This window comes from Dermacentor andersoni, chromosome 1 (genome assembly GCF_023375885.2).
Source record: "Dermacentor andersoni chromosome 1, qqDerAnde1_hic_scaffold, whole genome shotgun sequence".
Taxonomy (NCBI): domain Eukaryota; kingdom Metazoa; phylum Arthropoda; class Arachnida; order Ixodida; family Ixodidae; genus Dermacentor; species Dermacentor andersoni.
The window spans coordinates 380,250,005-380,277,503 of record NC_092814.1 but is presented as its reverse complement, the minus strand read 5'-3'; the positions used below and the strand labels follow the sequence as shown (position 1 = coordinate 380,277,503).

The window sequence follows — 27,499 nt, the reverse complement described above, 5'->3', positions numbered from 1 at the left end:
ACCTGTTAGAGTTAGCTTGCCCATTTAATACCTAACTGTTGATAGTAAAAGACAAGAGCAAAGTGACAATTCTAATGCAGTTTTCCGACTGCAATTTCAGTAAATAATGGGCAACCACCATGTTAATGAGGGCCACAGGTTCTTTGACAAAGAAGAAATCAGACGCATGGCGTAGTGCACAATGTGCAGCAACAAATATTACCTAGAGCTCAGATGAATTCCCCAAAACTACTATCTAATGTCATTTTAAGGTGCATAAACAAGTCTAAAGTGGACTGCATTATATGTTTAGAGTAAATGTGACAACCATAAAGAAAAATCTCTTACAACTGGTTATGATGTTTTAAAGAATGTGTTAAGGAGAAGGGCGACACTTGCAAAAGATTATGCCTATCCACATAAGCAGTGTATGACTAGTATACAAGGTGTTTTTTTTTTAGACCAACAGAATTTTAAAAAATCTTGAGGCAGATAGCATGATTGTGCCCTCGAGTTTGATTACTCGAAGTGCCGGACATTACTTGCACGAGAAATCTAAATGCATAGCAGACCAATGAACAAAAATTTATTTACGGCACATATTGCAATTTACTAATTGTAGCCACTGAATTTGCAAGGCATGTACACTTAAAACAAATTGTAACGATTGCACGGTTTTCGAGATATGTGCCCTGAAACTTGCGGTAAAAATCCACAATTGTTTAACATCAATTCTGGGGTTTTATGTGCCAAAACAACGATCCGATTATGACGCACGCTGTTATGGCCGACTCTGTAAATTTTGATCACTTGGGGACCTTTAACATGCCCCCGATATACAGAACACAGGCGTTTTTGCATTTCACTTCCATTAAAATGGGGCCGCAGCAGCCGGGATTCGATCCCATGATCTCATGCTGAGCAGCGCAATGCCATAGCCATTAAGCCATCACAAAAGGTGTCCTATTGTTCACAAAACACTGTTTTATGCATTGAAGCATAAAAGTGACTGGAATGCCCATGTATTTCATCACACCTTTTGGGAATGAATATCTTGAAACTGGCATCATCCTGAAAATTTGTTCCAAATGGATATGCCTTGCAAACTCACCGGCTGCAATTTGTAAATTGCAATATGTGCTGATAAGTAATTAATAAAAAGTTAATACCTGCATTTTTAATTACTCAATTATGCATTTTGATTTATAATGCAAGTAATGTCCATCTCTGAGTAATCCAGCTAAATGACTAGAATTATGCTATCTGCCACAGGTGGTTTCTAAAAATTTTGTATAATCTAAAAAAAAAGACGAAAAAAAAAAGAAAACACCTGGCAGAGAACGTCATAAAGTTTGCAACAGACACCAGCCTGCAAACAACCAAGTATTTACAGTAGCTTGGCATTAAGGGATCAAGGTAAGCTGGTCCAACTTTGAGAGTTTAGCTGTTCTGCCCCCTTACCCAACCAAACATAACAGCTGGCTGGAGCATCACTTAAAACAGCTGTCTGCCTAATGCAATGTCATGTCATATATGGTATATATACAGTGTAATGTCACCTCTGGCATATATACACCAAAATGTGGCATGAGCTGCGAGTGAAAACAGGTGCGACTTGAGGAAACAGCAAGAGCACCACAGCCACGTGTAGATAGAGGGAGAACAAGGTTGGAATGGCACAACGCCCATACACCAGGCAACAAGATGGTTGAGGAAGCTAATTTGAGAGAAGAGTGGACCACACATAAGGAGCGAGAGGTGTGCACAAATGTTTTGCATCACTATTTACAGCATGAAAAAATAATGAACACTGTTTAAAAGCCAGTCCCTTATTTCCTCTGCATCTTTGGGTGAAATTTGATGGGTAGAACTATCACAGCAGTACCTTGCTGTCTAGTCTGCTTTTCATAAGCAAGGCTGTGCTAGTGTTGATCGACATGAGACTTTACCGTAGGCACAGTGAACTCCCCTGCGGCACAAAATTGGTACGGCCACAGAGTGCACTATTGTTCTCAGTACCAAACAGTGCCCCCAGTGAGAGCAACTCAAAGGAAACGAATGAGTGACTGACAAATTGTTTTTCTCACTACTGCAGATAGCGAGGCAAAACTCTGCACCACAGCTAAAAGAAGCACAAGGGGAACAATGCACACAAAACATGTGCAGCCACAGAGACAGGTTGCACACGCCCAAACCATCACTAAGGAAATCATGGGAAAACGTGACGTGGGCCCAACTGCACAAACATGTGCAACACAGTATTTTGTCAAAAGCAATGTCTGAAATGTGTTAAACTACATTTATGTAGTGAAACCAATGACTGACACTTGTGCCAGATGCAGCACAACATGACATCATGGTGAGAAATGCATGCGCGGCACGAGCACAGTCTAACAAGTTGCCCCGCAATTTTGCAAGTTAAAGAAAAAAGCATGCAGCCCTTACACCAGGCAGAGGCAACTCGACTGCTGCTCAGATGTTGCTGAAATGGCAACCCCCATGTTAGCGCAAACAATGCTGAAATCATAGAGAATGCAGAGCTCCATAACCAGAAGTCACAATTCCAGTGTAACATGTATCCCATGATTTTGAATTCTGTTGCACTATGTCATCAGCACAGTGGCACGCGTGTGCAATTGCAATTATTTGTGCAAACAGACCCACTTCTGCATCACCTAGTCAGTTAGTCACACCGAGCACCCAATGTTAGTGCTGCTTTCATCACTGGGGCTCATTCCAGTGTCAGAGGGGACAGCAGCCCAGACCACATTCTGTGGGTCCTCCAGGTAAAACCACACTGCTCTGCACATTCAAAGGGCTGTGTACAGCAAAGGGCACACATTTTATCTTGCTTTAACATCTTTAAAGCATGTAATACATTCACACAAAAACATGGTTGCTCTGTGTACAGTTCTCAATGAATGGAATGCGAAACTTCACCTCGTGCTTTTTTGGTGCTTTTTGTGCTATGGTAAAGCAATGGGCTGCGGTAAAGATGTGAAAAGCTCACACGATCTCACATTTGTCACGATAAATTATTTTTACGTTAACATTCCCTCAGAACATTAGCAGACAGTGCAGAAATATAGAGAAGACTATGCACTCGAATTATGGCATTTCATTCTTTGAGTATTGTACATCCCTTTCAGGTGTGAACCATTCTTTATTGGCACAAGTGAAAGCCCAAACCTGAAAAAGACCATTGAGGTGTTTATATCCAATCACGTGCTCAGCTCAGCCTTGCACAATGCTAGTGCCACTTATAATGCTTTGCTGTAGCTAACCAGGCATTGCTAAACTAAAAATCAGCCATGTTCCCTTTCAAGACTGCATGAATAGATCTAAAAAAAGAAGTTGTGTTGTCAGCCTTTATGCACACTTGCCACATGCCTGTTTGCCCCAGGGAACAGTAACACAAGCTTTAGAAAAAAGAAACGACTGCCACAATGCCCCTATTTTAATTAAACCAGGCTGCTTTTGATGGCGTAAATGACTGAGGCACATCCTTTGCGAGAACTATTTAAACAAAGCCCCCAAGAACAGAAGAGTAATTGCATAGAAGTAAACCGAAATGCCAAACCCATTACTGTCAGTACTGTTTTTCACAATGCAGTGACCAGCATCCTTCAAGTTCAGCCTTATCCAAGAGCAAAGAAACCACACTGGCAAAATTTGCTCTATCCCTCACCTAGAAGGCTACTTTTAACTCTGAAAAAAAAAAAAAAAAGAAGAGAAAAACCCGAGGACTTTAATGACCCTTGCTTTATGTTTGTTGGCCCCTTTCAGCAAGGTCACATGTCAGCGAAACAACATGCCTAAAAGAGAAACTGAAATGCCGATTCCACCCTCTATGAGATGTAGGCCTCAAGAGTTGCAGTTTATCTGCAGAAGCAAAATATACATCCATAATTTACATATTCCTTGCCCTCTAATTGCACCAAAGAGAGAGAATTGGTTGTTTACAAGAAGGGAAAAGTTGGCCCTGTATTCTGTAGCCTTTAAGGGAGCACGCCTCAGCACCATACACGTGAACAACTGAACAAGCACAAACATCTAAAGGAAAACCTACGTAGAGATAAGAGGCAGAAATTTAAAACCCTACACCTATTTCTGAATTTAAATCTCAAAATGTAAATGAGTTAAGAGCCTCTCAATATTTTTTAGCATATTAACACTGACATGTGACAGTAAAAAATTACGTACCATTGTGAAGTCTTATCCACACTTCTACAAACAGCTGAGATGCTCTCCCCACTAAGGTCATTATTTAGGGTGCCAAGGCGTTCACTGCATGGCTCTGACAGTAACTGCATTTTTCAGACAGACTTTCTGGCAAGAAATCAGGCTTACAGCCCATGTTTATAAACACAATTGAATGAAGGAACTGCATTTAAATGTAAGCAAAATTCATTTAAGCCTTAGCCGTGCATATCCCCTTGGCCTATCAATGTATTCGTACCTGGTGGCTTCTGGGGCGCTGGTTTTCCCAGACCTTCGAGTGGTATGTCTTCTCCACGCTGTACTGCCTTGTACCACTCCCGCTGCTGACGAGAGTCCAGGTGGTTCATCCGGCTGCCAGTCTTGCGAATCAGTGTTGAGTCAGACTCATAGCCATCACTCAGGGTGCTGCAAAGGTAGAGCAACAAAGTAAAAAAAAAAAACATTTCTGATACTAAAAAAAAAAATTTGTGCCAGGACCCCAGTCGATGCCTCGAGGTCTGTGAGGAACCTCAGAGCAAAGCAGACTTAAAAGCGTGTCCCTCTAGCTTTACAGCATACAGGGGACTCTCAACAAACGAAAATTCTTGGGAAGGCAATGAATGACCCCAGTGTAACAATGCTTTCAGACAACCACGTGGCTGGACTACGAGATTTCTTTACAACCAGCCAATGTCCACTGCACTCGGCCTTTGTTACTCAGTGCTCCCCACCTAACCTGGATCCAGTATTCAAAGAACTCGTGCCTCATGCACAGCGTGAGACCCTAGCTAATGTCATGCTGTCACACGTTTAAAGCATGATTAGGAATAGTTTTATTCTATAACTCATTTGGAATCCGGCACTGATTATTGAATTTGTGGCACACGCAGAAAAGTGCTCCACAACAATATTGCACCACAGAGCAAATAACAAAACTACTATTGATATCTATCAGTTGGCTGAATTATATGGCAGTTGGAATTGAAAGACTGGGTGAAATATGATCCAACTTTTCATCAGTTACAAAAACAAAGGGTATGCATATGCTGCCTTCTTCACTTAGAGGCACTGAAAGGCAGCTACAGCTGACTTCCATCAATTTGACCTTCATTGGACTAATGGGATTGATTGAATTGTTTAGCCAATCGAATTAAAAAAGGCAAAAAAAACCATCCAAATCCATTGCTGGTTCATTTGGCAGTAGTTACAGACTAACACATCTTCGAATCTACCATGCACATAGTTTTTAAGCGTTCACAAGAAAACAGTGTGTGCCCAAATATGACATGCACCTGACCTTATAACAAAGAAAAAAAAATGTAGCATGCTCCAATTCTGGCAATCGGGAATTTTATTTATTTATTATTTTATTTATTTTTAATATTGCCACTCAGTTGAGAGCACAGCAGGTGGGCATTAAAAAGACATCATCATCATCATCGTCAGCCTATTTTATGTCCACTGCAGGACGAAGGCCTCTCCCTGCAATCTCCGATTACCCCTGTCCTGTGCCAACCGATTCCGACCAGCACCCACAAATTTCCTAATTTCGTCGCACCATCTAGTCTTCTGCCATCCTTACTGCGCTGCCCTTGTCTTGGTACCCATTCTGTCACCCTAATGGTCCAACGGTTATCTAGTCTGCGCATTACATGACCTGCCCAGCACCATTTTTTTCTCTTAATGTCATCTAGAATATCGTCTACACCCGTTTGCTCTCTGATCCAAACCGCTCTCTTTCTGTCTCTTAAAGTTATGCCTAGCATTCTTCGTTCCATTGCTCTTTGCGCGGTCCTTAACTTGTTCTCAAGCTTCTTTGTCAGCCTTCAAGTCTCTGCGCCGTATGTCAGCACCGGTAAAATGCACTGATTGCATACTTTCCTTTTCAATGATAATGGTAAGCTCCCAGTCAGGAGCTCACGATGTCTGCCGTACGCGATTCAACCCATTTTTATTCTTCTGTGATTTTCCTTCTCATGGTCAAGGTTCCCTGTGATTAGTTGACCTAGGTAAATGTACTCCTCCACAGATTCTAGAGGTTGACTTACGATCTTGAACTCTTGTTCCCTTGCCAGATTATTTATCATTATCTTTGTCTTCTGCATATTAATCTTCAGCCCCACTCTTACACTCTCCCTGTTAAGGTCCTCAATCATTTGTTGTAACTTGTCCGCATTGTTGCTGAATAGAACAATGTCATCGGCAAACCGAAGGTTGTTGAGGTATTCGCCATCTATCTTTACTCCTAAGCCTTCCCAGTTTAATAGCTTGAATACTTCTTCGAAGCATGCAGTGAATAGCATTGGAGAGATTGTGTCTCCTTGTCTGACCCCTTTCTTTATAGGTATCACCCTACTTTTCTTGTGGTAGCCGTGGAATCTCCCATATATTTTCCATGGTATTTACGTAAGCGGTCTGTACTCCTTGATTACGCAATGCCTCTATGACTGCTGGTATTTCTACTGAATCAAATGCTTTTTCGTAATCTATGAAAGCCATATAGAGAGGCTTATTGTACTCTGCAGATTTCTCGATAACCTGATTAATGACATGGATGTGGTCCATTGTAGAGTATCCCTTCCTGAAGCCAGCTTGTTCCCTTGGTTGACTAAATTCCAGTGTTGACCTTATCCTACTGGAGATTATTTTGGTAAATATTTTATATAATACTGGGAGTAAGCTAATGGGCCTATAATTTTTCAATTATTTAATGTCTCACTTTTTTGTGGATTAGTATAATGTTTGCATTCTTTCAGTTTTCTGGGACCCTTGCAGTTGATATATGCTTCGTATAGAGAGCTGCCAGTTTTCCTAGCATTATGTCTCCTCCATCTTTGATTAAATCGACTGTTATTCCATCCTCTACTGCCGCTTTTCCCCGTTTCATGCCTTGCAAGGCCTTTCTGACCTCATCTCTAGTTATAGAACGAGTTTCTGTATACTGTTCATTATTGTTTCGAATAGAGTGCTCCCGAGTCCTCTGGGTACTGTAAAGGTCAGTATAGAATTCTTCCGCTGCTTTTATAATACCTTCGACATTGCTGATGATATTACCCTGCTAATCTTTCAGTGCATATATCTTGGTTTGTCCCATGACAAGTTTCCTTCTCACTGATGTCAGGCTGCGTCCATTTTTAACGGCTTATTCAGCCTTTCTCACGTTATAGTTTCGAATATCACTTATTTTTGCCTTGTTGATCAGTTTTGACAGTACCGCGTATTCTATCTTATCTCTTGAGTTGGTCACTTTCATTCTTTGTCGTTTCTTTATTAGGTCCTTTGTTACTTGGGACAGCTTGCCTACTGGTTGCCTTGGTGACTTGCCTCCCACTTGAATTGCTGCCTCTGAAGCCAGCCTCGTTATGGTTTCATTCATTACCTCTATGTAATCACCATCATCTCTCTGTTCTATGGCTGCATATTTGTTTGCAAGTACCAGCCTAAATTGACAGCCTAAATAGTGCCTCTAAGTTGACCTGTTTTTTTTCTTGACCAATTTTACTCTCTCTCTGTTCAAATTGAGGTGAATCCTGGCCCTCACTAACCTATGATCACTACACTTTACCGTACCTATCACTTCTACATCCTGCACTATGCTGGGATCAGCAGAAAGTATGAAATCAATTTCATTTTTTGTTTCACCATTAGGGCTTTTCCAGGTCCATTTTCTGTTGCTACGTTTCTGAAAAAAGTGTTCATTATTCTCAGCTTATTCCTTTCTGCGAATTCTATCAGCATGTCCCCTCTAGCATTTCTAGAATCGACACCGTAGTTGCCAATTGCCTGTTCACCCGCCTGCTTTTTCCCCCACTTTTGCATTGAAGTCCCCCATTACTACAGTATATTGAGTTTGCACTTTTCTCATTTCAGAAAAAGACAATCATGTTTAAAAAATTTGGAGGACGCTTAAGCTTCGCCTTTAAGGGCGGAACATGACAGTGTTCAAAGACCATTTACTGCTTTTAATGTTTCCCGGCAACTGCAGGTTATGTAACCGTAATGTTTATCGGGAAACGCTGGCTGCGAACGCAATGCACGAAGGCGAGCTTCCTGGTAGAAAGGCGGCGTCTTGCGTGCATCGATCTCCTGTTATTGTTTCGCACTTTTAATATTTCAGTCTGAGAAGAGCTAACATAAAGGACATGCACTGTCGATGTTTTTTTCCCATTACATTTGTTTGTGGGCTGCCCTTCTCAAAATTCTGAGGAATAACTTTGTAAAGAATGAAAGACAAGGTATGAGCAACTTTGGTGGTAGAAAATTGGTTGGGTGTGCATGGTTCGGCATTTGCTTCAATATGAATTGCCTTCCGGGATTTTTCGCTCACAGCCAACGTCGCCGACACCAGCTTTTCTGCGATACAAGCTCCTTAACGCTGTCGCGTTAAGAGAAAAAATAAATAAAGAAAGAATCAACATTTTGAAAACGTGCTCTGAACAAACACACACACAAAAAAATAAAGGACATACTGAAGCAAATCCACCAGGGTAGCGTTAAAGCAATAAATGTGGTCTAAGCAGTTTTTCAAGCAAAAACATCAATATTGTGATAAAGTTTAGCAGTGCACAATCAAGCACATTGTGCTTAAATAAATTATTCGAGAAAAAAACAAGAAAGCAAGCTTCTATACAGAGCATTTAAAGCAAAGATCACCCACAAATTCCAATTAACATTTCGAAAACATGCATGGTATGCACACGAAATGAAGCACAACCAAGAGGAAGGATTACAACCAGTTTGCCAAGCAAAGAGAATAAACGCCGTATTGATCATGCGCAATGTGCAAACAGCCCGAAACAATATTGAAAACAAAAAAGCGAAGCACAACCAAGCACAGGACTGCAATCTGTTACAAAAATGGGAATGGAATAAAGAAGCAAGCAAGTGATAGTAGAAGAACAAAGTTATGTGCAATAGCATCTTTCACCAAGACAACCGGTACACATTTCATCGGCCATCACCAGCAAATATTAGGAAAGGAAATACATTGTAAAAGTGCAGGAATCTAAGAAAACGGAACTAGTGTTCAAATGAGAGAGTGTGCGCGGCAATGGCGATGGTACTAGAGGTTAGATGTACGTTCTAACTTTGCAGTGAAAGCAGACACTGTTTCGGCCTTCGTGAGATCTGGATATAACAATCGATTCCATTTGCGTATCATAAGTGGAAAAAAACGATTGCCCAAACGAGTCATTGTTTAAAGAATATTCAGTTAATGTGTATCTATGCTTATGATGAGTCGCGCGCAACTGTGAAAATGCGACATACTTAGAGACATCTTATAGATGTCATGCAGCAGTTGGTACAAAAACTTGAGACGTGTCTGCTTTGCCCTTGTGGATAGAGTTCTAATACCAGAAGAAGCCAGAAGGTTAGTGGGAGAGTCCGTGCGTTTATACTTGTTATACACAAATCTTATCGCTTTGCACTGTACTGACTCCAATTTTGTCACACTAGTTAGGGAATGAGGAAACCGAACTATGCTAGCATATTCTAACACTGGTCTGACAAATGTAGTGTATGCTAGTAGCTTTGCGGACGCGGGTGCCATTCTTAAACATCTTATGAATCCATACACACATGAATAACATGAATCCTGCAGATTTTACCTTCACGGAATGTAAATTTCTTTATACTCCATGTCCACTGTTGTCGCTTTCAGAGCACTCGCAATCTCCCAGAGTAAATAAAAGAATAAGTTACAGTTGCCGTAGGCAAACAGACAAACTTTCACTACAGTCCACGAAGTTGAAAAGTATGGTTCTTTCCCCTCTTTCATGTTTGGCATTTGGACTATGCTGGAAATTGGGTCTGCTGCCATACTTGCTGCCTTGTCTACAAATGCTGCATGTAACTGCCTGGTAGGTACTCCGATGGGTGTTTTCCATTGCCTAGAGCAGCGCAGGTGCGGCAGACACATAAAAATACAAGGTAAAATATTTTGTGATGCAAGTGCTTTAGGATTAAAACAAACTAATGCAAGGCCCATCGAAATGCATTGCTGCAGGCTGGAGCCATCAGATGAGAACATCGACCAGGGGCAAAATGTGCTGAACACTGGAGGTCTGTTGCAGCGCCTCACTACTAGCCATGTGTAACAGCAGCTGCAGACTTGGCTGCACTGTGGAATAAGCCTGTCATGATGTGGATAGTGGCGTGTGGTGGTGACAAGACCAGCTTGGAATGATGATTGTGTTGTGGCAACAACAAGAAGAGAATTGGTGATGCTGATTTCAGAAGAAGATCATGTGCTACCAACAAGGAAGCGGCCTGCAGAGCGTGAGAGCGAGCGAAAGTGTCGAACGGCATGGCAGAACGGTGGTTCAAGGCTCGATGACCGGCGACCGGGTGTCCTGCTACCGTGCGGACCTGGTCGGAGATCCCGCTCATGGCTGGGTTCTCCTACCAGCGGCCTGCTATTATAGCGGCCTGGTGCAGTGCTTCCTGCTGGGCACCGAGGCGCCTGAGCTACCTGTCTGCCGACGAAGCCTGACATTCTAGCGGCCGAGGCGTTACAGGCCTGGCGTTACGGGCCAGCTACAGCAGTGGCCTGGTGTTCTGCCGGACTGCTGTTCCCCTGCTTCCATGTCGTGATAAGGTGTGGTGTGATGATGATGGCGTAAGACGTGGCCATTGCAAGCAACACACCAGCTGCCTTTAAGTGTCAGACGACGCAGCGACGCACTATGCAACGACAACCATCATGGTCACCGCAACGACGACGCACACCGGCGAGTCGTGACGCATGAGTGCTAGGCACATCCTTATATAGAAGGACAAACAACTTCCGAATTCTAGCCCGCGTGTACGTAAATCGTCTGTATAAATTCTGTGTTGCATGTAAAAAGCTCATGTCTGCCGTGTCGTTATTAAAAGGATCCTGGGCCCAACGGAAACAGCAAGTTTGTTTCCATCACAAGGCCCAGCGTTACCAGAGGCATAATTCTTAAAGAGGTTTTGCAACACTTTTTGTACAAGGTACAGCTTCAGTCAAAAGACTGCCTGCTTTCTCCTTCAGTTTTATGAAATCCCCACCACTTTTCACGCACATTCTTACACGTATTTGACCAATGGCCAAATTTCTTTTACAACTCAGCTATGAAGTGCCTCAGCTGGAGCAAAAGTGGAGAAGTCTCATCACTAATGCTGTGGTTGTGCCATGTGGCGATGAAGAATGATACTGCTGCACCAATCCTATGGCCCCTGCAGTGAGAGGAGCAATGGGTGATAATGCCACACAATCTCAGTGATGCCAATGCACGAGCTCAGAATGATGATGGCCAGAGCACTGTGGACATCGATCTATGTGGGCACAGTTTCGAGCACAGTTCAAGTCATGGAAAGGAGGAAAAGGTCATGAGGGTGTGACAGTGGCTGAAAGTTCTGTCTGCATAAGATGCAATCAAAAACATGTGTGTTATACCCCAGTCTCATGGGGCATTTTTGATTGCAATTGGGCCCAATCAGGCCTGACTGTGATAAAATGTGCCGTGTGCGACACCCACATTGGAAAAAAACTCAAGAGAAGGTGCCCTTTAATGCCAGACATTCCAGACTGTTCACAAAAGGTGCTTCAGAGTCCCTTTAGATGTGTCTTTGAGTTAGTACAAGCAACCTGAATTGAGTGGCTGTTCTCTGCTGCTCGAGGAAAATTTTGACAAATAAATATTTTTGGGAACTAAAAGTTCAATTCATCATCATTCAGAAGCAAAGCACGAGCCAGGTGAACAGGACGATGTGTGCAGTGAAGCAGAACAGGACACAAGCCCACAACCTGTGAGCCATCTTGCGTCCAGTGCCGCATTGTGCACAAGATGAAATGAGTGCCAAACGTCACCAATCCCAAGCTGTTAAGTCTATATCACTTACGAACTTCAGGAGGAGGTGCTTGAGCGAAGCAATTGACAGCATGCCTTGCAAGGCTTAGATCTGCCTGACCAACAATATTCTCTTCCTCCTTTCAGAACTGACCATTAGGCATTTCTTAACAGTCCATAACTCAACAACGAAGATTTATCCTGTTACCTCAGCACTTCAGGTGTAAACTAGATTGCTTTTACTGAAGAATCCAGTTCATTAATACAAGAGAAAAAGCTTCTCTAAGTTTTGCTTGGATGACGTGTGTGCATTTCACCACCCTGCAATATGATAGAAGAAGAAAAAAATTCTTGGCATTAATCCTTTAACACAGCTCCTATGCACTAATTATTTCACTACACATCAGTTAAACTTACTAATGGAAGTTGTACTGTACTTACTACTTTGGCTTTGGTGTATCCAAAGGAGGCAAGTACCGAGAGCTCTAAAAAAGAAGAGAGTGAAAGGAAACTTCAACCTAACAGTACAAATGTTGAAAAAAATTAAAAAGAAATGTGATGTCATATGCAAACCTGCAAGCCTGAACTTCTGGGTACAATAATCCCTCGTTATAACAAAATTGCTTTAGTCAAAATATAGTTTTATTTGAAATTTCTTCCGGTCCCGACCCAAATGCATGCATTTTAAGCCGCATTACTCGAAATGCACAAAGAGCTTGACCCGCTTAGAGTGTAGTGGCAAATAGAGGCATCGCCGCTGTTCTTTTGCGCATGCAGTGTCAAATTAATACCACTGATGAATTTGTCTCATGCAGGCACAGAACAGGCCACAAAAGTACCAAACCAACAACCAATGACCGCCTAGTAACGGTTACCAAACAAGTGCCCAGTGCTCTCAGCTGTTTACTGCGGGGCAAATGGGTGCTGTCAAATTCCATGGTGCAGCGCACCCGAACCGTTAATCTCGGTCACAATCGCATCGCTGGTGCCCCAGTGATAGAATCCACACAAGTTAAATTTTCTTGACACTTTGCGATGCCAGAAAACCACGGTTTCTTGGATGCCGAAAAGCGGTCAAAAGCACTGTTCGAAGCATTGTGTTAACAAATCGGGAAGACAACTTTGGGGAAACCGGTGTAGAAATTTGCTCGCTGCAAACCATCATGGGTCTGCATCGCAATAACACATCGCCCCTAGCTTCGTTGCATTTTTGATGGTGTAAATCGACCAATAACTTGCCGAAAACACGAAAAATCCAAGTGTTGCCAACGGCGAGTCAGGCTGTCAACATGGCAGGTCAACCCAAGCTGCTGTTCCCCCGGCAATTTTCTCGAGCCGGTCATGCTCGATTCGCGCCATCCAACTTTAGACAAACGGTCTAAATGCGTCGTAGGGTCATTGAATTTTGTTCCTAGACATTTGTCAATGGCGAGGATGTGACGGTGTGCGAACACCGACACTCGAACCATACAATTAGCACAGTGTCGTCAACAATGGTACGCCGAAAAACTCTTGTTTTGCAAACTTCACGGCTGCACACCTCGGGAAAGAAATTGCCCAGTGATCACGCAAAACCCCTACTGCAAAAACGTTCAGTTTTCATGGTCGCACTGCGTACCCACAATGAGTGGCTAATCGTTTTTTGAGCACAACAAACATAACCTCAGACTCGAGCCATGGCATTTGCAGCACTTTCCAGCGTGATACTCTCGTAGTCTTCCGTGACCTCCGCACCTCCCCTATAAAAGCGGCCACTGCCTTCCCCTCCTCACTTGTTCTCCAGTCTGCAAGCCGTTTGGATGCCAGTCACTCCTCTCACTCGCTTCCTTGTATTTAAGTTTCAGAAGCACAAGTTGATGTCAGGAAGTCGGTTTCAATTTGTTATACATGGACTTCATCAGCAAGGATATTGAACATTTTTTTCACTATGGCTGTGAGCGCCACTGGCTAGTAATCCCAGGGCTAATCTTGTACATATCTTGAAATACCTAAGGAAGTGCACGGTAGGATGGCTCGCCATGGTAGCTTAATTGGTAAAGCACCACATGCATAATGCCGAAGATTCAGCTCCCATTTGTGGCCAGTTATCTTTTCATCCACTTTCATTAAGTTTTTTTTTTATTTCTACATTTCACTTAAATATAAATAATTTTCCCTGTGCTTCCACTGGCTTTATCGGCTGTCTTCTTCATGTGGTTATCCTGAAAGTTCATTGCAATTAAATCTTACTGAATTTTAGCACCTAGCTCATTTGTACACATCACACACACACACTAATGCTTGAACTGTGAAAAACTGATTGGTACTCACAAAGGCCGCCTCTCTTTCAGCAATAGACGAGTGGCCAGGTTCATATTCTTCTATACTGCGTGGCTGAATCTTGTAGGAGCCAGGCATTGTGGACAGGCTGTCCCAACAAGAAACACAACAGAAACATGAGTACTGATTGGTGCAATAGCCAGGATTTATTGCACACACATACTCGGCACTCTCAGTTCAAGAAATGCCCTTATTAGGCGGACTGCTTCCAACAGTGGTGCACACAATAAGCAGTGGCACTTGGTAGGTGCCACTTGCATGGAACTGCATTTTACAATACAGTCTCTGAATGTCTGGTCATCAGGCAAATGGCCCAACCACACACCACAACCAATATACACTAGAACCACGTTAATTACAACTCCAAGGGGATCGGAAAATTATTCGAGTAAAACAGAATTCGAACAAAGGAGAGCCCCTTTGAACATTGCGCCTGATAACATGCGTGGTACAGCACCCAACAGTCACCAACCGGCAATTCGGAATCTGGAGGAAATGCGCAAAAGTCCAAACAAATGAAGTCAGAAATATCGAATTCACCACCAGAAAATTAGTCTTTATTCCACAAGTGGCTAGAAAAGCTGGTCAACACATTGCTGCATGCATGCACATATGCTTGCACGTGACTTGGTCAGTCTGCACTTTGACCATTGTCACGGCTTTTGCTACAGGCACGTGAAAGTACGGTCTCCAATTGCACCAAATCTCCATCCCCTGCTAGCTAAGCAGACGGCGACTGTGCTCCGATAATCATATGATTGCGGGTTTCTCACAACAGCCATTGTCCGACAGTTTCTTAATTTAATCACCACCCCTTTCAACAGAGACATAGAGAGTGATGTTGATGCTTTTGAGGCTGCTTAACGTTTGCAACCCGATGAAAATTCGCAATAGCAGTCAAAGAAGTCGCCCAAGACCGTGTCGCAATTTAACACGTAAAGGAACAAACCTGGACACACGAAACTTGCATGACAAACTGCAAGTACAGTCCTTCACAACTTAGCAGCTTGGATCGTATGGAGTCAGCTACAACTAGATCGACTCGGTGACTAGGCAGACCATTGCTTCCAGTTACGAGGAAGCACTGATAATGTATCAAAATATCGCTTTTCCGATTGACTCGGTCAACTTGGTGGCCGAGTCAATCAACTGTCAGTCAAAGTCAACTGTGCAGGCGGAGCAGGACAGAATCCAAATTCTTAAGTGGCGCACTATTAGGTGCCTGAAATTTCCTTGAAGCTGTCCGAATTATCAGTCAGTGACTGTATTGTATCACCAAGGCCTAGTGCCTTACCGTGCATTTTTTTAAAAGCGCTGTACCAGAAATTGTGGGTCAGTGAGTGTAGCTAAATTGAGCCGAGGATGCAAAGAGAAGACTAATCACACTGGTGTGCCCCGGAGTATGTGCTATCAGATAACGCTAGAGCATGAGCGCTAGTCATTCGTTGGCGATGCGGAGCGCCTTATAAGTCAAATTCTTCACAGCATCATTAACTTGCTTTCTGCTGAAGTTTGGCGCACAATGACAGTACAATAAAACACTGCTCGCATGGCACTTTGCCGAACTTCAGTGGAGAGGCAGTGCACGCGCTAAGCTTAACGTATCACATAAAGCTAACAGGCCCAATTTCTGAAGTAAGCGTCATCGTGGCGGCTGGCAATGCATCCGACTTTGGTCTTTGGCTCAGGTTTGTCCGTGGGAGCGAGAAACTTTGTTTGAGACAACCACTGCCCAATTCTAGAAGTTAGAAATTACAGGAGCTTTTCCCTATTCAAATACATGTGAGTCTATGATGAAATGATAAGTTCAAATTATCCATCAATTTGAATTAAGAGACTTCACTATAGGCCTACTACCACATCATTTTTATACAAACTACCAATTTACACATGCAATGTGTACATTGCACACAGCTATAGCCACTAAAGCTTCACAGTGTGCAGGCCCTGGATAAAATTATCTTGAAGCCATGATTTAATGATAGCGGGAAATTATTAAAGACACATGGTGTTTTCAATCCTGTTTCTATCAGTATACACTATATACCAAGATATTTTCAGAATTTCTTTATATAATCTGATATATCTGGCCTTAGTTGTGGTTGTGCTCAAGAGGATGTGTCCAATTCTAATTCTCTGGCAAATAACATTTTGGTAGTGCCTGCAATAAAAGGTTATGAGACATGACAAGGTGACTGCAACAACCTATGAACATTAACAATTTTACTGCGCTTCACCTCAAGAGACACAAAGTCCCTTAATTCCTGTAAACAAAAAAGGCAATAGATTTCAAGATTTATTTATTTCGGCCATATTGTACAATATGCCCCCAAGGAGAGGTTAAAGGAGGCAGATAAATCATGCCTCCTGACAAGGCCTTCTCCCCGGAACACTTTTGATAAACCTAACTATCTTTTGATAAATCCAGAACACAATAAAGTAAACCTCCACAACATCCTTCCCACACAACATTTAAGTTTGAAGTGGCTGAAGGCATTTCAGCAAACATAATGGAGGCTGAAATCCATCATTTAAGCATTTATGATTCCAGAGGAACATTACGTTTCTGTAGGTTTTGGAGATAATGGGAAAAACAAAGAAAGAGGGAAAAAAAATGAGCATGGCAGTGGCTGTAAATTGCCAGCCTCTATACATCACGTATGGTGCTCTGCTAATTGAGCTAGAGCGGTTGATGTTCCTCTTTCTGTCAATGACCACAGATGAGCCAGCATACATGTAATAGCACCAGATATGAAAAAGAAAGCTGCTGCTCTCACCCGTTCGCATAACTCCTGTTGATGGCCCTCTTGGCTCCCTTCCCACCAAACATGGGCCGATCTTGGGGAAAGAAAGAAACATCACGAAGGCAAAAGCAATCAGCAATTACTGCTACTTACAGGGCAACCTTGTTGATGCATTATGAGTTCCTACTATCTTACACGTCAGCAAGTTCCATAAAACAAGATTAACAGAGCTTGCTTTCTTTGACAGCTATGAAGTAACAACCAATATCTAACATTCTGCATACACTGGGGCACATTTTACCCAAATGTTCTATAACAACTTTTACAGTTAGGTAGCTATACATATGAATTCTGGTGTAAAATAACTACTGATTTGCAAGAATTAGTTTGAACAAGCGTAGGTACTTCAAAAGTGAGTGGTGCGACCTTTCCCCTACTTGTAGGAGCCTGGTGCTCCAACAAGTAGGGGAAAGGCACCTATTCTTTAGGCCAGCTTCAGAGAATGGTAAGCCCCTCTTCCCCTTTCCCCCCTCCCATCTTAGTACTTTTGCTTCAAACCAGTCCAACGAGCATGGTCCCCAAATTATGACAATGAAATATAAAATTCCACCTTAAACAACTCTTAAACAAGTAACACTTGTCTGATCACAAGTGTGATGCTATTTTTCAGAAGCATATTCCATTTGCTTTTAGCCCAGTGGATAAACATCTGTGTCGAGAATTCACAAATAGAGTAAAATAAAAAATATAGAAGTCTCTACTCACCATCATCTCTTGAAAAATCTGGCTCTGACATGTATCCGTCACTGTGTTGGTTACCTGAAGAAGAATAAATAGAGATTAAAAAAAATAAATACACAGTGCAGGAAGCCCCATCTAAAGGTAGCCAGGAATGAAGTTCGTTTTTTTTTAAGTTAGCTCCCACAAGAAATTTTTTATTGCAACCAAATAAGTCAACAAATGCCAGGCACTGACAATAAAACCAGTAATCATGCTTTCATAAAAACCAAAAAAATAATTGAGCTGGATATACGCCATGTGCAGCGTCTATAGGGGTGCCACTGAAAGCCCCGTAGCAGTGGCCATTGGAACCGCAGGTGGGCCTCGCGCCAGAGACTTCCACTGCAGGCATGACTGAAGTGTGTGCGTGCGATTTGCCGCTTGTGCACGTCCCAGATAGTTACTTCTGCGGTGTCATGTGTGCGCAAGGAAATCGCACTGTACAATAGGGGACATGTGTCCGACTTAACGGCACCAAGTGTTTGCTGTAGATGAGGAGATAAGCAGAAGCTTGCCTACGAAGTGGAGCTCATCGCCAATGTGCCACTTTCGTTACAACGCAGCAGCCGCTAATGGCTTCATCTGTTGGCCCGTGAACCAGCGTTCTTTATGCACACACTTGCTTCATTTACATGCCGTGTATCTTTATAGTAGGTTGAGGGAGTGCCGTCGCGCCTGCAAATGCATGGTTTGTACAGGCACGGCCACATGAGAAGTCAGTGACGGTAAAGCTTGCAGACCAGCACGATGAACTTGAGCAAAATGGCACATAGCACTCCGGCAATAATTAAGGGTTGACTGTTTTTATGCTTTTGTGTTACCACTGTGCACAGCAAGGATTTCACATGTTCTATCGTTAAACAAGCAGAGCGTTTCAATGATTTCACGGGAGCACGCAAGTGAGATATCAGATGACGCCATAGCTGAAAGTTTGCCTCCCTGGTCAGTCAATAGCATATTGATTTTATATTTTATATTATTTTTTAGTGTCACCGCCATTTTTACTAGCATCACCCTCGCACCCAAATGCAGAATTAAACTGCATGTTGTATTGCCTGATGCAGTGCCTGGAGTCTGAATAGCCAATGCAGCGCTTCTTAATTAGTCAAAAGAGTACATTGACACATGATTAATAGTTTGAAAGCAAATGCAAAGTATGGCATTAAATTATTCTTGTAAACCACATGCGACATTGAAATCATTTTCAAAACAGAGACAACTCCAGTGAAGCAAAATGAACATATATTGACCCATTTCATGCAAAAGAAGAAAAAGAGAACAAGCACTCGCTAGCACCACTAGCAAGTAAAGAAAGCACAAAAAGAAACATGAAGGTTTCAGAATTGACCACAATACAAGATAGCTGAGGTAAAGTGAATCTGCATTAGTCGCAGACATCAGGGCTTCGAAGTTCAGGCGTTTCCCATTATCGTGCAGTGATATTAAGAGGCATTCCAAAAGAGGTTGGATGCCCTGTCAAAAGCCTTTAATGCTCACAGATGCCAGGTTGTACAGTCAACATGCAGACAGCTGAGGCGAGCGTACACTGAACCTTCTACGCCGCAGGTCGCATTTTAGTGCTGTCGATACGTAGAGCAACAGCCAAATCCGTGCAATGCATGGGAAACTGTGTGACGCTTTTTTAAAGGCACCATCACCTGCTTTGTAATATGGAACCCTTTGTTCAAAGCGTCTAAACGCAATGAGCAATTCGCAGCTTCACCATTCATCATGTTCTATGCCAGTGCCCGCAGTACTGTGTGCAGAAGCAATCGTTTTCCGTCGTGCTGAACCAGTTTGACGACCAGCCGCTGTTGGAAGAAGAATTTTACAACAATGGCACGACTTAACATCGCATCAGAAGGCCGTGCAAGCGCTACTGCGCTTCTTGAGATCGACTGGCCTGTGTGAACGCTTGTGATTAGAACACCTTTTCTGTTACCTGTTTTCTCTTCTTCTTTTCCTTTCTCCTCTCACTCTGTCGTCTTTGCAAACCCTATATGCCCCACTCCTGTACAGGGTAGAAAACTGGAAACTCGCCTATGGTTAACCTCCCTGCCTTTCCTTTCTCTCTCTCTCTCTCTCCAGAGCTTCGCTCCGCATTCTCTGAGTTAGCTTTTCGCAACTTTTTTTTTTTTTTTTTGAAAGGGGGCTATCCCGTCTCATCAGTAACAACAACCTAATGTTTATTGTATCTTCTGGACTGTAGATGAGGCAACCAAGATTAAATGACCCGCCGTAGTTGCTACGGTCTTGGGCTGCTAAGCACAATGTCGTGGAATGAAATCCCGGCCACGACGGCCGCATTTCGATGGGGACGAAATGTGAAAACACCCGTGTACTTAGATTTAGGTGCACCTTAAACACCCCAGGTGGTCCAAATTTCCGGAGCACCCCCCTACGGTGTGCCTCATAATTTGATTGTGGTTTTGAAACGTAAAACCCCATAATATAATAACCTAATGTAATTTTAAACATGGAAGCGTTCACTAAAGGTGCAATGACATCAAGCAAAAAATAAAAACATAGTAATCACTCTATAACTGCAGTAAACAAAGCGCGATTGCTTATCTTTTCCATCGAACAGCCGCAATCCACCACCGCCATCACTCTTGCTCGTGAAGCAGCACCGGCAACTAAGTGGGTGCCTGGCGATTTTTTGTACGTTATAAAGCACCCAACTACGCAAAGTTGTTTCAAGACATTGCTGAAGGCTGACAGAAGTACTAAATCACGATCAAGGACGCAAACGTGACAGCACGCACATAGGCGCAGACAGAAAGAGTGCTCGCCCGAGCCTGCCTACGCTTCGCAGCCTTGGCGACAGGCGGCGTTGTTGGCGTTTTGCGCATAGCGTATAGCACAGGATTGTAGCGAACACACATATGAGTAATTCTCTGATTTGGTTGGTGAAGATATGTCAGCAATAAAAATTATAAAACGAAAACCATCATTTACACTTCCTCGGATTAATATACCAATTTTGTACAAAGATGTGTTTTCACAGTCATGAAAGCTGCTGGAAGTGTGTGTCTATTTTTTTTTTTAAAGACAACCTGTGACTCCATGTAGGAGCGCTGCAGCAAGGCAGAGTTCTGCCAAAGTTTCAGGGTAGAGTCGACTTCCGTTAATTCGACCCCGATGGGATTGACATGAAGAAAAAACACCAAACCACACTACCCTATTCATTCGGCAGTATTTTCCTGATTCTAACATGTCCCTGAATCAAATGCAGGTTCACTTTCTATGTGTCCAAAGTAAAAAACACTCAAGTAGTAATGACACTAAAGCTCCCTAAACAAAGTAGAAATCTTACGTGCACCAAATTTTTTAGCAGAATAAATGGGCAGGGGTCCAACGTATGGGACAATGGTGGCCGGTTTCCTAAAAGTAAGCTTAGCTGCACCGTGTTTTTTTAAAGTAATCTTCATCAGAATACATTCGTGCGATGCGGTAACACATACAAACACCACGAAGGCAACTTTGGTATCGTGTCCAATTGCAATGCGCAAGAAAAAAAAAATGGTGGTGGTGGTCGGGAGGGAGGGGGGGACATGTTACAATCAGATAAATACCATAATCAGGCATTTTGAGCTACAGTTATTGCTTGAAAACCTTCCAAAGGCAGGCCGAAAATAGGTGTTTTCGGCAGGGAATTTCGGCACGTGTTCGACACATTTACTGTCCTCTGTGCTCTGCCAAGAAAGACACTGCTACTATAGGTGTCGCTAATGGGGCCACCATAGAGGTTCAGTGCGTGCATGCTGATTGGTCAAGTTCGAATTATTCGGTGAAGGCCAATTTTAGGATAGCAATATTTAAAGTTTGGGCACATAGAAATGCGTGGGCGTCAGCCTGAACTTTCGGCTTGGATCAAATTGACCAAAAAATGTAATTAACCAGAGTTAGAAAAAGCATAAGTCTACTGTAATTAAGTTTTCACCTCAGTTCTATTGCAGTATATATATTCCAGCTCTTTCTAGTACAGTCAGTGACCGATAATTGGGACATACCCTATTACTCGGACAGCTTCATGGCCCCACCATTGGCCCTATACACTTAATGTATAAAGACAACTGAAATTTCGGACACCTTACTGCATGCCATTTAATATACAGGCTCCACCTGACTGACTGTGTGCTAATCAGCCATGAAGTTGAGCAAAAAGAGCAATATTATTGATTTGATACATCACCGGCCATGTCTCCGGCACTTCCTCAAAACTGAAACTAGCCAGTTAAGCTATTTTGTTAAAGGGCCCCTCACTAGGTCTGGCATTTTGAGCTGACAAGTGCAGAGCATACATTGTGCGATAACAATCGTGTCTGCGAAGTATTACATCGCAACGCGCTGTGCAAAGATCTGAAATTTCAATCCGTACGCCGTTTCCCTCTTCACTCACGGCTGCCGCGCTCCAAGCCGGACAGGGACGTAATCGTGCCCCTGTGCCTATGTAATCGTGTCCGCAGTGTGACGTCGCTCGTGGTGACACGTGACTTCGAGAATTATTCAAGACAACAACTGTTATCAGTGCGATCTGTTGCTTGAATTGATGAATTGAAGCTTAGAGAAATAATAAAACACACAAACGGAATGTCTGCAAGTTTTTTGTTTCACTTCGCACCGAAGCAAGAGAGATCTATGTACTTCCGCTTCGTCTGCTTGTTCCCACGGTCATGCGGTCACGTGCGCAGGTACCGAAACTATGCCATTTTCTACCGTGTTCCAGCACGTGATCACGCTTTGTGATCCGCTTGTTCTGCCTCAGTATTCGTGTAGCACTGAATTATACCGCTAGTCATGTTTCCTTGTGCACAGCGCAAAATCGTGCGCTGCGTAAACGAGACAAGAGCTCGCGCGCAACACCGTCAGCGGAAGTGCGAAGCACCGAAAAAATATATATATATATAGTGAGGAGCTAAAAAAAAATAAATCAATGAAGGCAGGGCCTGTGATGCATGCGTCACGCGATCCTCAAGGTCCGGTATGGGAGAACACAGGGAAGGAATTTTGCTTGCGAAGGCTAGACGGGGCGAGTGGAGAGGGAGTCTCGCTATGCAGTGGAGCCCGCCTGCTGAAATCATGGGTTCGTGGCACTGAAATATTTCTATCTCGGCTATTAATGAGCCAACTCGAAAAAATTTTGCGGCAGAATGCTCCCTAGAGGACACGCAACAACTTCCAGTGTATAACCAAGATTTGCTATGGGGCCTGGTGAGGGGCCCTTTAAGCTGCATGCATAGATCAGCCGCTGTTGGCTTGGTAGCTAGCAGGTGGTAAGAAACGAAAGGTGGTGCTCGTCACCAGTGACACATGTAGCCCAAGTTAGCCTAAGTTTCCTCCATCCGTGATTGCTAGCTTTGTTGGCTTCGAAATTTGCCTAGTGAAATGCAGTATTGTTTCTGCACTCATGTTTGAAGCCTGGCAGGGTCTAAAGTGAGATCCAAGATACTTCATTGCTGCACAGAACCACGTTGTGGGGGTTCGCTTTGCCGCTGCCTGCTATTATGAGATGTTTTGAGGCATATTTCAGCATTTTGCAGCTAGGTGCTGCAAGCCAAGTCACCCCCCTTGCCACCAGCCATCCTCTTGCTGCCCTGCAGTTGTCAGCAGTGGCCAGTCAAGATTTTCAGGGCTGTGGAGGAGCTATTTTAATCGGCCAGTGTGGGAAAGAGACCTTCCAGCCTCTCCTGCCCTACTGCGACGAATCGCTTCGTGACGCTAACAATGCGCCCCTCTCAGACAGACCTGCGGTGCCAGAAAAGCGAGACACGTTTGGCAATTAGAGTGTTGATGGATGCTACACTGGGGGGGGCCACCAAACCAGACACTATGAGCAAGAAACTCCTGGAAAAGGGCGCTCCATGCCACTTCTTCACAGCCACTGCTAGCTGCCAAGGCCGTTTAACAGACACACCAGCTCATTGCTGGGCCATCCCAGGAACCAAGACGGGCCAACTGAATCAAGTGTAACAACCCCTGTACAAGCATACCCCCCGCCACCTTTCTCTGGGGCAGTGACCCAGGTGCCTTGGGGGTATTTCTCCGCTTGTGCTCAGTGAACAAAGGTGCCGGAGTGATTGTGTGCACCCTTGCCCTCCAAGGCACATCCTTCGGCGACTTTGGACACTTCAATTGTACGAAGGTGTGATGGCAGATTTCCCTGGCCTAGGGATCTAGGAAGGACAGACGGGATTTCAGCAGACTTTTTCGGCTCTTCAGAGGTGTTTCAATGCAGTCATGCTAGACTGTTGAGATGCAACGTTCTCTACTCCTCATGTAGACATTATAAATAAACCCAGTACTCTTGGTTCTTCCAGCTACTCCTTTTGACATGCCTGACCCCAGCTCTTACAGTATGTAGTGACTTTACAATTTCCCTGCAATTTTCGAGGATTCAATAGGCCTTCCTTTAGAAGGAAAAGTCCACAAAATCAGCCAGGTTGAGTTTGCATCTCTTTCTGAATGCGAAATAATTTTTTTAAAAGTTCCCAGGATTGACTAATCTCAGCCAGAAACTGCCGTTACATGCTACATCATTGAAAGCAGTTTTGAGTATTCTGAAGATGGCAAAACTTTTGCTTCAGTTTCTACCACACCAAACCTCAGGTCTGAATAGAAGTGGCTCATGTGCCAAGGAGATGTGTGACTAACCAGCTTAGCTTAACTTTTTTTATACGGAATCTCTAAAGGCTAGAGACGGTGAATGACATTTGAGCACAGGAAGACTTAATGTTTGATACAGTTATATAATTGAAAGCAACATGACGTTACAATATATGGGCCATGAGTTTAATTAGGTGTATAAAATTTTCTGCACCAACATACAAATAGTATAAAAATGTGCGCTCTGTGGCCAATCGTCGACGGCAAGAACTGTGCAGTGAAATGTTTCCTTCAAGACAGCATAATCAACACCAAACCTACACTCACATTCATACAGGCACCATTCAAAACTTTCATTACCACACTCGGTGCCCAAGTCCGGGAGAAAGTGTTACACAGAAAAGACAGCACAATGAATATTGTCTGCCATAAAAAGGTAAACAAACGTCCACTTAATGCTGCACATGCATGCATGCTAACAACATTTTACAGGGCTAAAATGCATACTGACCTCTCCTCCTGTAGTCAACAACAGTCTGGTAGTCACCTACACAGGGACAGGGAGAAACAGAACAAATGATCAAATTTCTTTGTAAGCCAGAGTGGAATGAAAAGGCACATTGAGTAAAAGCTTCACCCAGAAAATTTGAAGTCTACAAAGCACCAAGTTGAAGAAGAAACTTCCTCAAAAATCTGCGAGACCCAACTTGTTCACTCCCACAAACGCTTGATGCGCACGAGTGCATGAGCACACTTAATGGACATTTGCACAGGATAGTCAGATTTTACAACCACTGCTACAAACGGTGCACAAAGAAACATTCAAGATATTGAAAAGAAATAAAATATGCCCTGTTCATTAATGAATCAAAACCGTTGCACCTTTTAATGTCTGGTTAGTTCTGTAATGCTGTTACTATAGTGCCTAATGTGCTTATAAAAGTTTCATACTCAATAAAAGTGCTCGCTTACACTCTCATACCTGCCAGCTCATGAGCTTTATCATTCATAAAGATCCCCTGGAGGGGGGTGAATAGCGTGCCTTTTTTAAAGGTCTACACCGAGTACACATCTTTTGTGAGATACACATGCACTGATTTACCTTCAGATGCAGCAGACAAGCAGCAACAAAATTAGAACAGCACTTACTGATAACCAACCCATTGTTCTTTTTTTTTTTTTTAAGAACAAAGTGGCTTTTTCAGCAACCTTGCTATTGCTGGTTTCACTTCCTTGAGTAAACTTGATTTAAGCAAGCATTCATCAAGCATCCTTTCACCATCAGAAGACTTCCAAGGGCATGGTCAGAGACCAATGAGCGATACACTGTTGGGGTCTTGTTTGCAGTACTAAATTTGCAGTACCCTTTAATTGACGATATAAAAGTAATTCCCCTGAAGTATGTATGCACCGTCATCTGCGATGTCTTGTCATACATTATAAACCTTATGTTGTCAATAGGTGTTTTTCCGGACAAATTAAAATTGGCCCGAGTGGTTCCAATATATAAAGGTGGTGACATAAATAAACTGTCTAATTACCGACCTATTTCGGTATTACCTGTTCTATCAAAAATTTTTGAAAGCGTTATTAATTCAAGGATAGCCAATTTTCTCCATAAATACAATGTCATTGCAGATTCACAGTATGGGTTTATAAAAAACAGGTCCACGGAACAAGCACTGTTAGTTGTTAAAGGCAAAATAATAGATAACATGGAATGTAAAAAATATATGCTTGGTCTATTTTTAGATTTTCGCAAGGCCTTTGATTGTGTACATCATGATACTCTCCTTAAGAAGCTTTGTGACTACGGGGTTTGCAGTATTGCGCTAAACCTGTTGAAAAGTTACACGAGTAATAGGTCCCAATACGTACGAACAAATAACGTCTCCTCCGATACAAAAGGCAATAATGCATAGTGTCCCGCAGGGATCAATACTAGGGCCTTTATTATTCATGACATATATCAATGACCTAGCCGATATATATAATTCTCCAGATCTGGTCATGTACGCTGATGACACAAATCTTTTCTTTCCCTCCCGCTCATTACCCGCCCTCCGAAGTATGGTTAACACTTATTTATTGAAGCTTCGTGATTGGTTACACATAAATAAGCTTAGTTTAAATATAAATAAAACAAAATATATTCTTTTCATGCCAATCAACACCGTGGAACGTTATTCTATACAGATTTATTATGATAATACAAAAATCAGTCAGGTTTCTTCTCAAAAATTCCTCGGCGTGTGGTTTAATGAAAATATTTCTTGGTCTGTTCATATCTCAAAACTTGCTTCTGAACTAAGCAAAATTGTTGGTCTGCTCTTTAGCACTGCTAAACTCTTGCCTGTTTGGTTAAAGGTGTCCATGTATAATGCACTGTTTTTCTCAAAACTGTCATATTGTAATCTTGTATGGGGTATGACACAGTCTTCAAATTACCATAAACTACTACAAAAAAGAGCCTTGCGTGCTATTGAGGGCTATTGCGGCGCACCACATAAATTACGTACACAACCCTTGTTTGTTGAACATAGCATACTACAAGCTGACCAAGTGTATTATCTACGGCTGTTGCAATACATTCATAGAAACAGTTTGTACTCTATTACTGACAGTACTATAAATTACAACCTTCATGAGGTAAAACTACGTGTACCGCGAACGCGCACGAATTATGGTAAACAAAAGCTAAATTTTCAAGTACCCAACGCCCTCAACAAATTTCCCTTTACAGGTGATTTCTTTTTATATAAAAATGTGTTCAAGAAAAACATGAAACGATGTTTGATTGAAGGTGAAATTCAAATGTAAGAAAATGTGTCTACCGTTTGTTTATACATATGTTTCTCTCCATCTTTGTTGCGGACAAGTGCTGTAGTTGCATTTTTTTGTGTCTTAATTCACCAGTCATGTACGCATTGTATTTGTACGTGTATAACTTTGAGTGCTTGCATATTACCTTGCACATGTTTGTCTCTTTTCCGAATTAAGTTTCACTGTGCGCATTGCAGCGTTGTTTTGACATATTTGTTGCGCCTTCTGTGT

At 42.8% G+C, this 27,499-nt stretch overlaps 1 protein-coding gene across 4 annotated transcripts in view; it reads right to left on the bottom strand.

Annotated features, from left to right (window-relative positions):
- The window catches only part of LOC126518716 (uncharacterized), a 306,763-nt gene that overhangs the window by 112,279 nt on the left and 166,985 nt on the right, over positions 1 to 27,499 (bottom strand). For all 4 annotated transcript variants that reach the window (XM_050168478.3, XM_050168490.3, XM_050168487.3 and 1 more), the window contains 6 exons: positions 24,957 to 24,992; positions 17,825 to 17,878; positions 17,093 to 17,153; positions 14,307 to 14,403; positions 12,438 to 12,481; positions 4,439 to 4,605 (listed from right to left, as the gene is read on the bottom strand). In XM_050168478.3, coding sequence (XP_050024435.1) covers positions 4,439 to 4,605; positions 12,438 to 12,481; positions 14,307 to 14,403; positions 17,093 to 17,153; positions 17,825 to 17,878; positions 24,957 to 24,992 — 459 coding nt within the window. The remainder of the gene's footprint in view (positions 1 to 4,438; positions 4,606 to 12,437; positions 12,482 to 14,306; positions 14,404 to 17,092; positions 17,154 to 17,824; positions 17,879 to 24,956; positions 24,993 to 27,499) is intronic.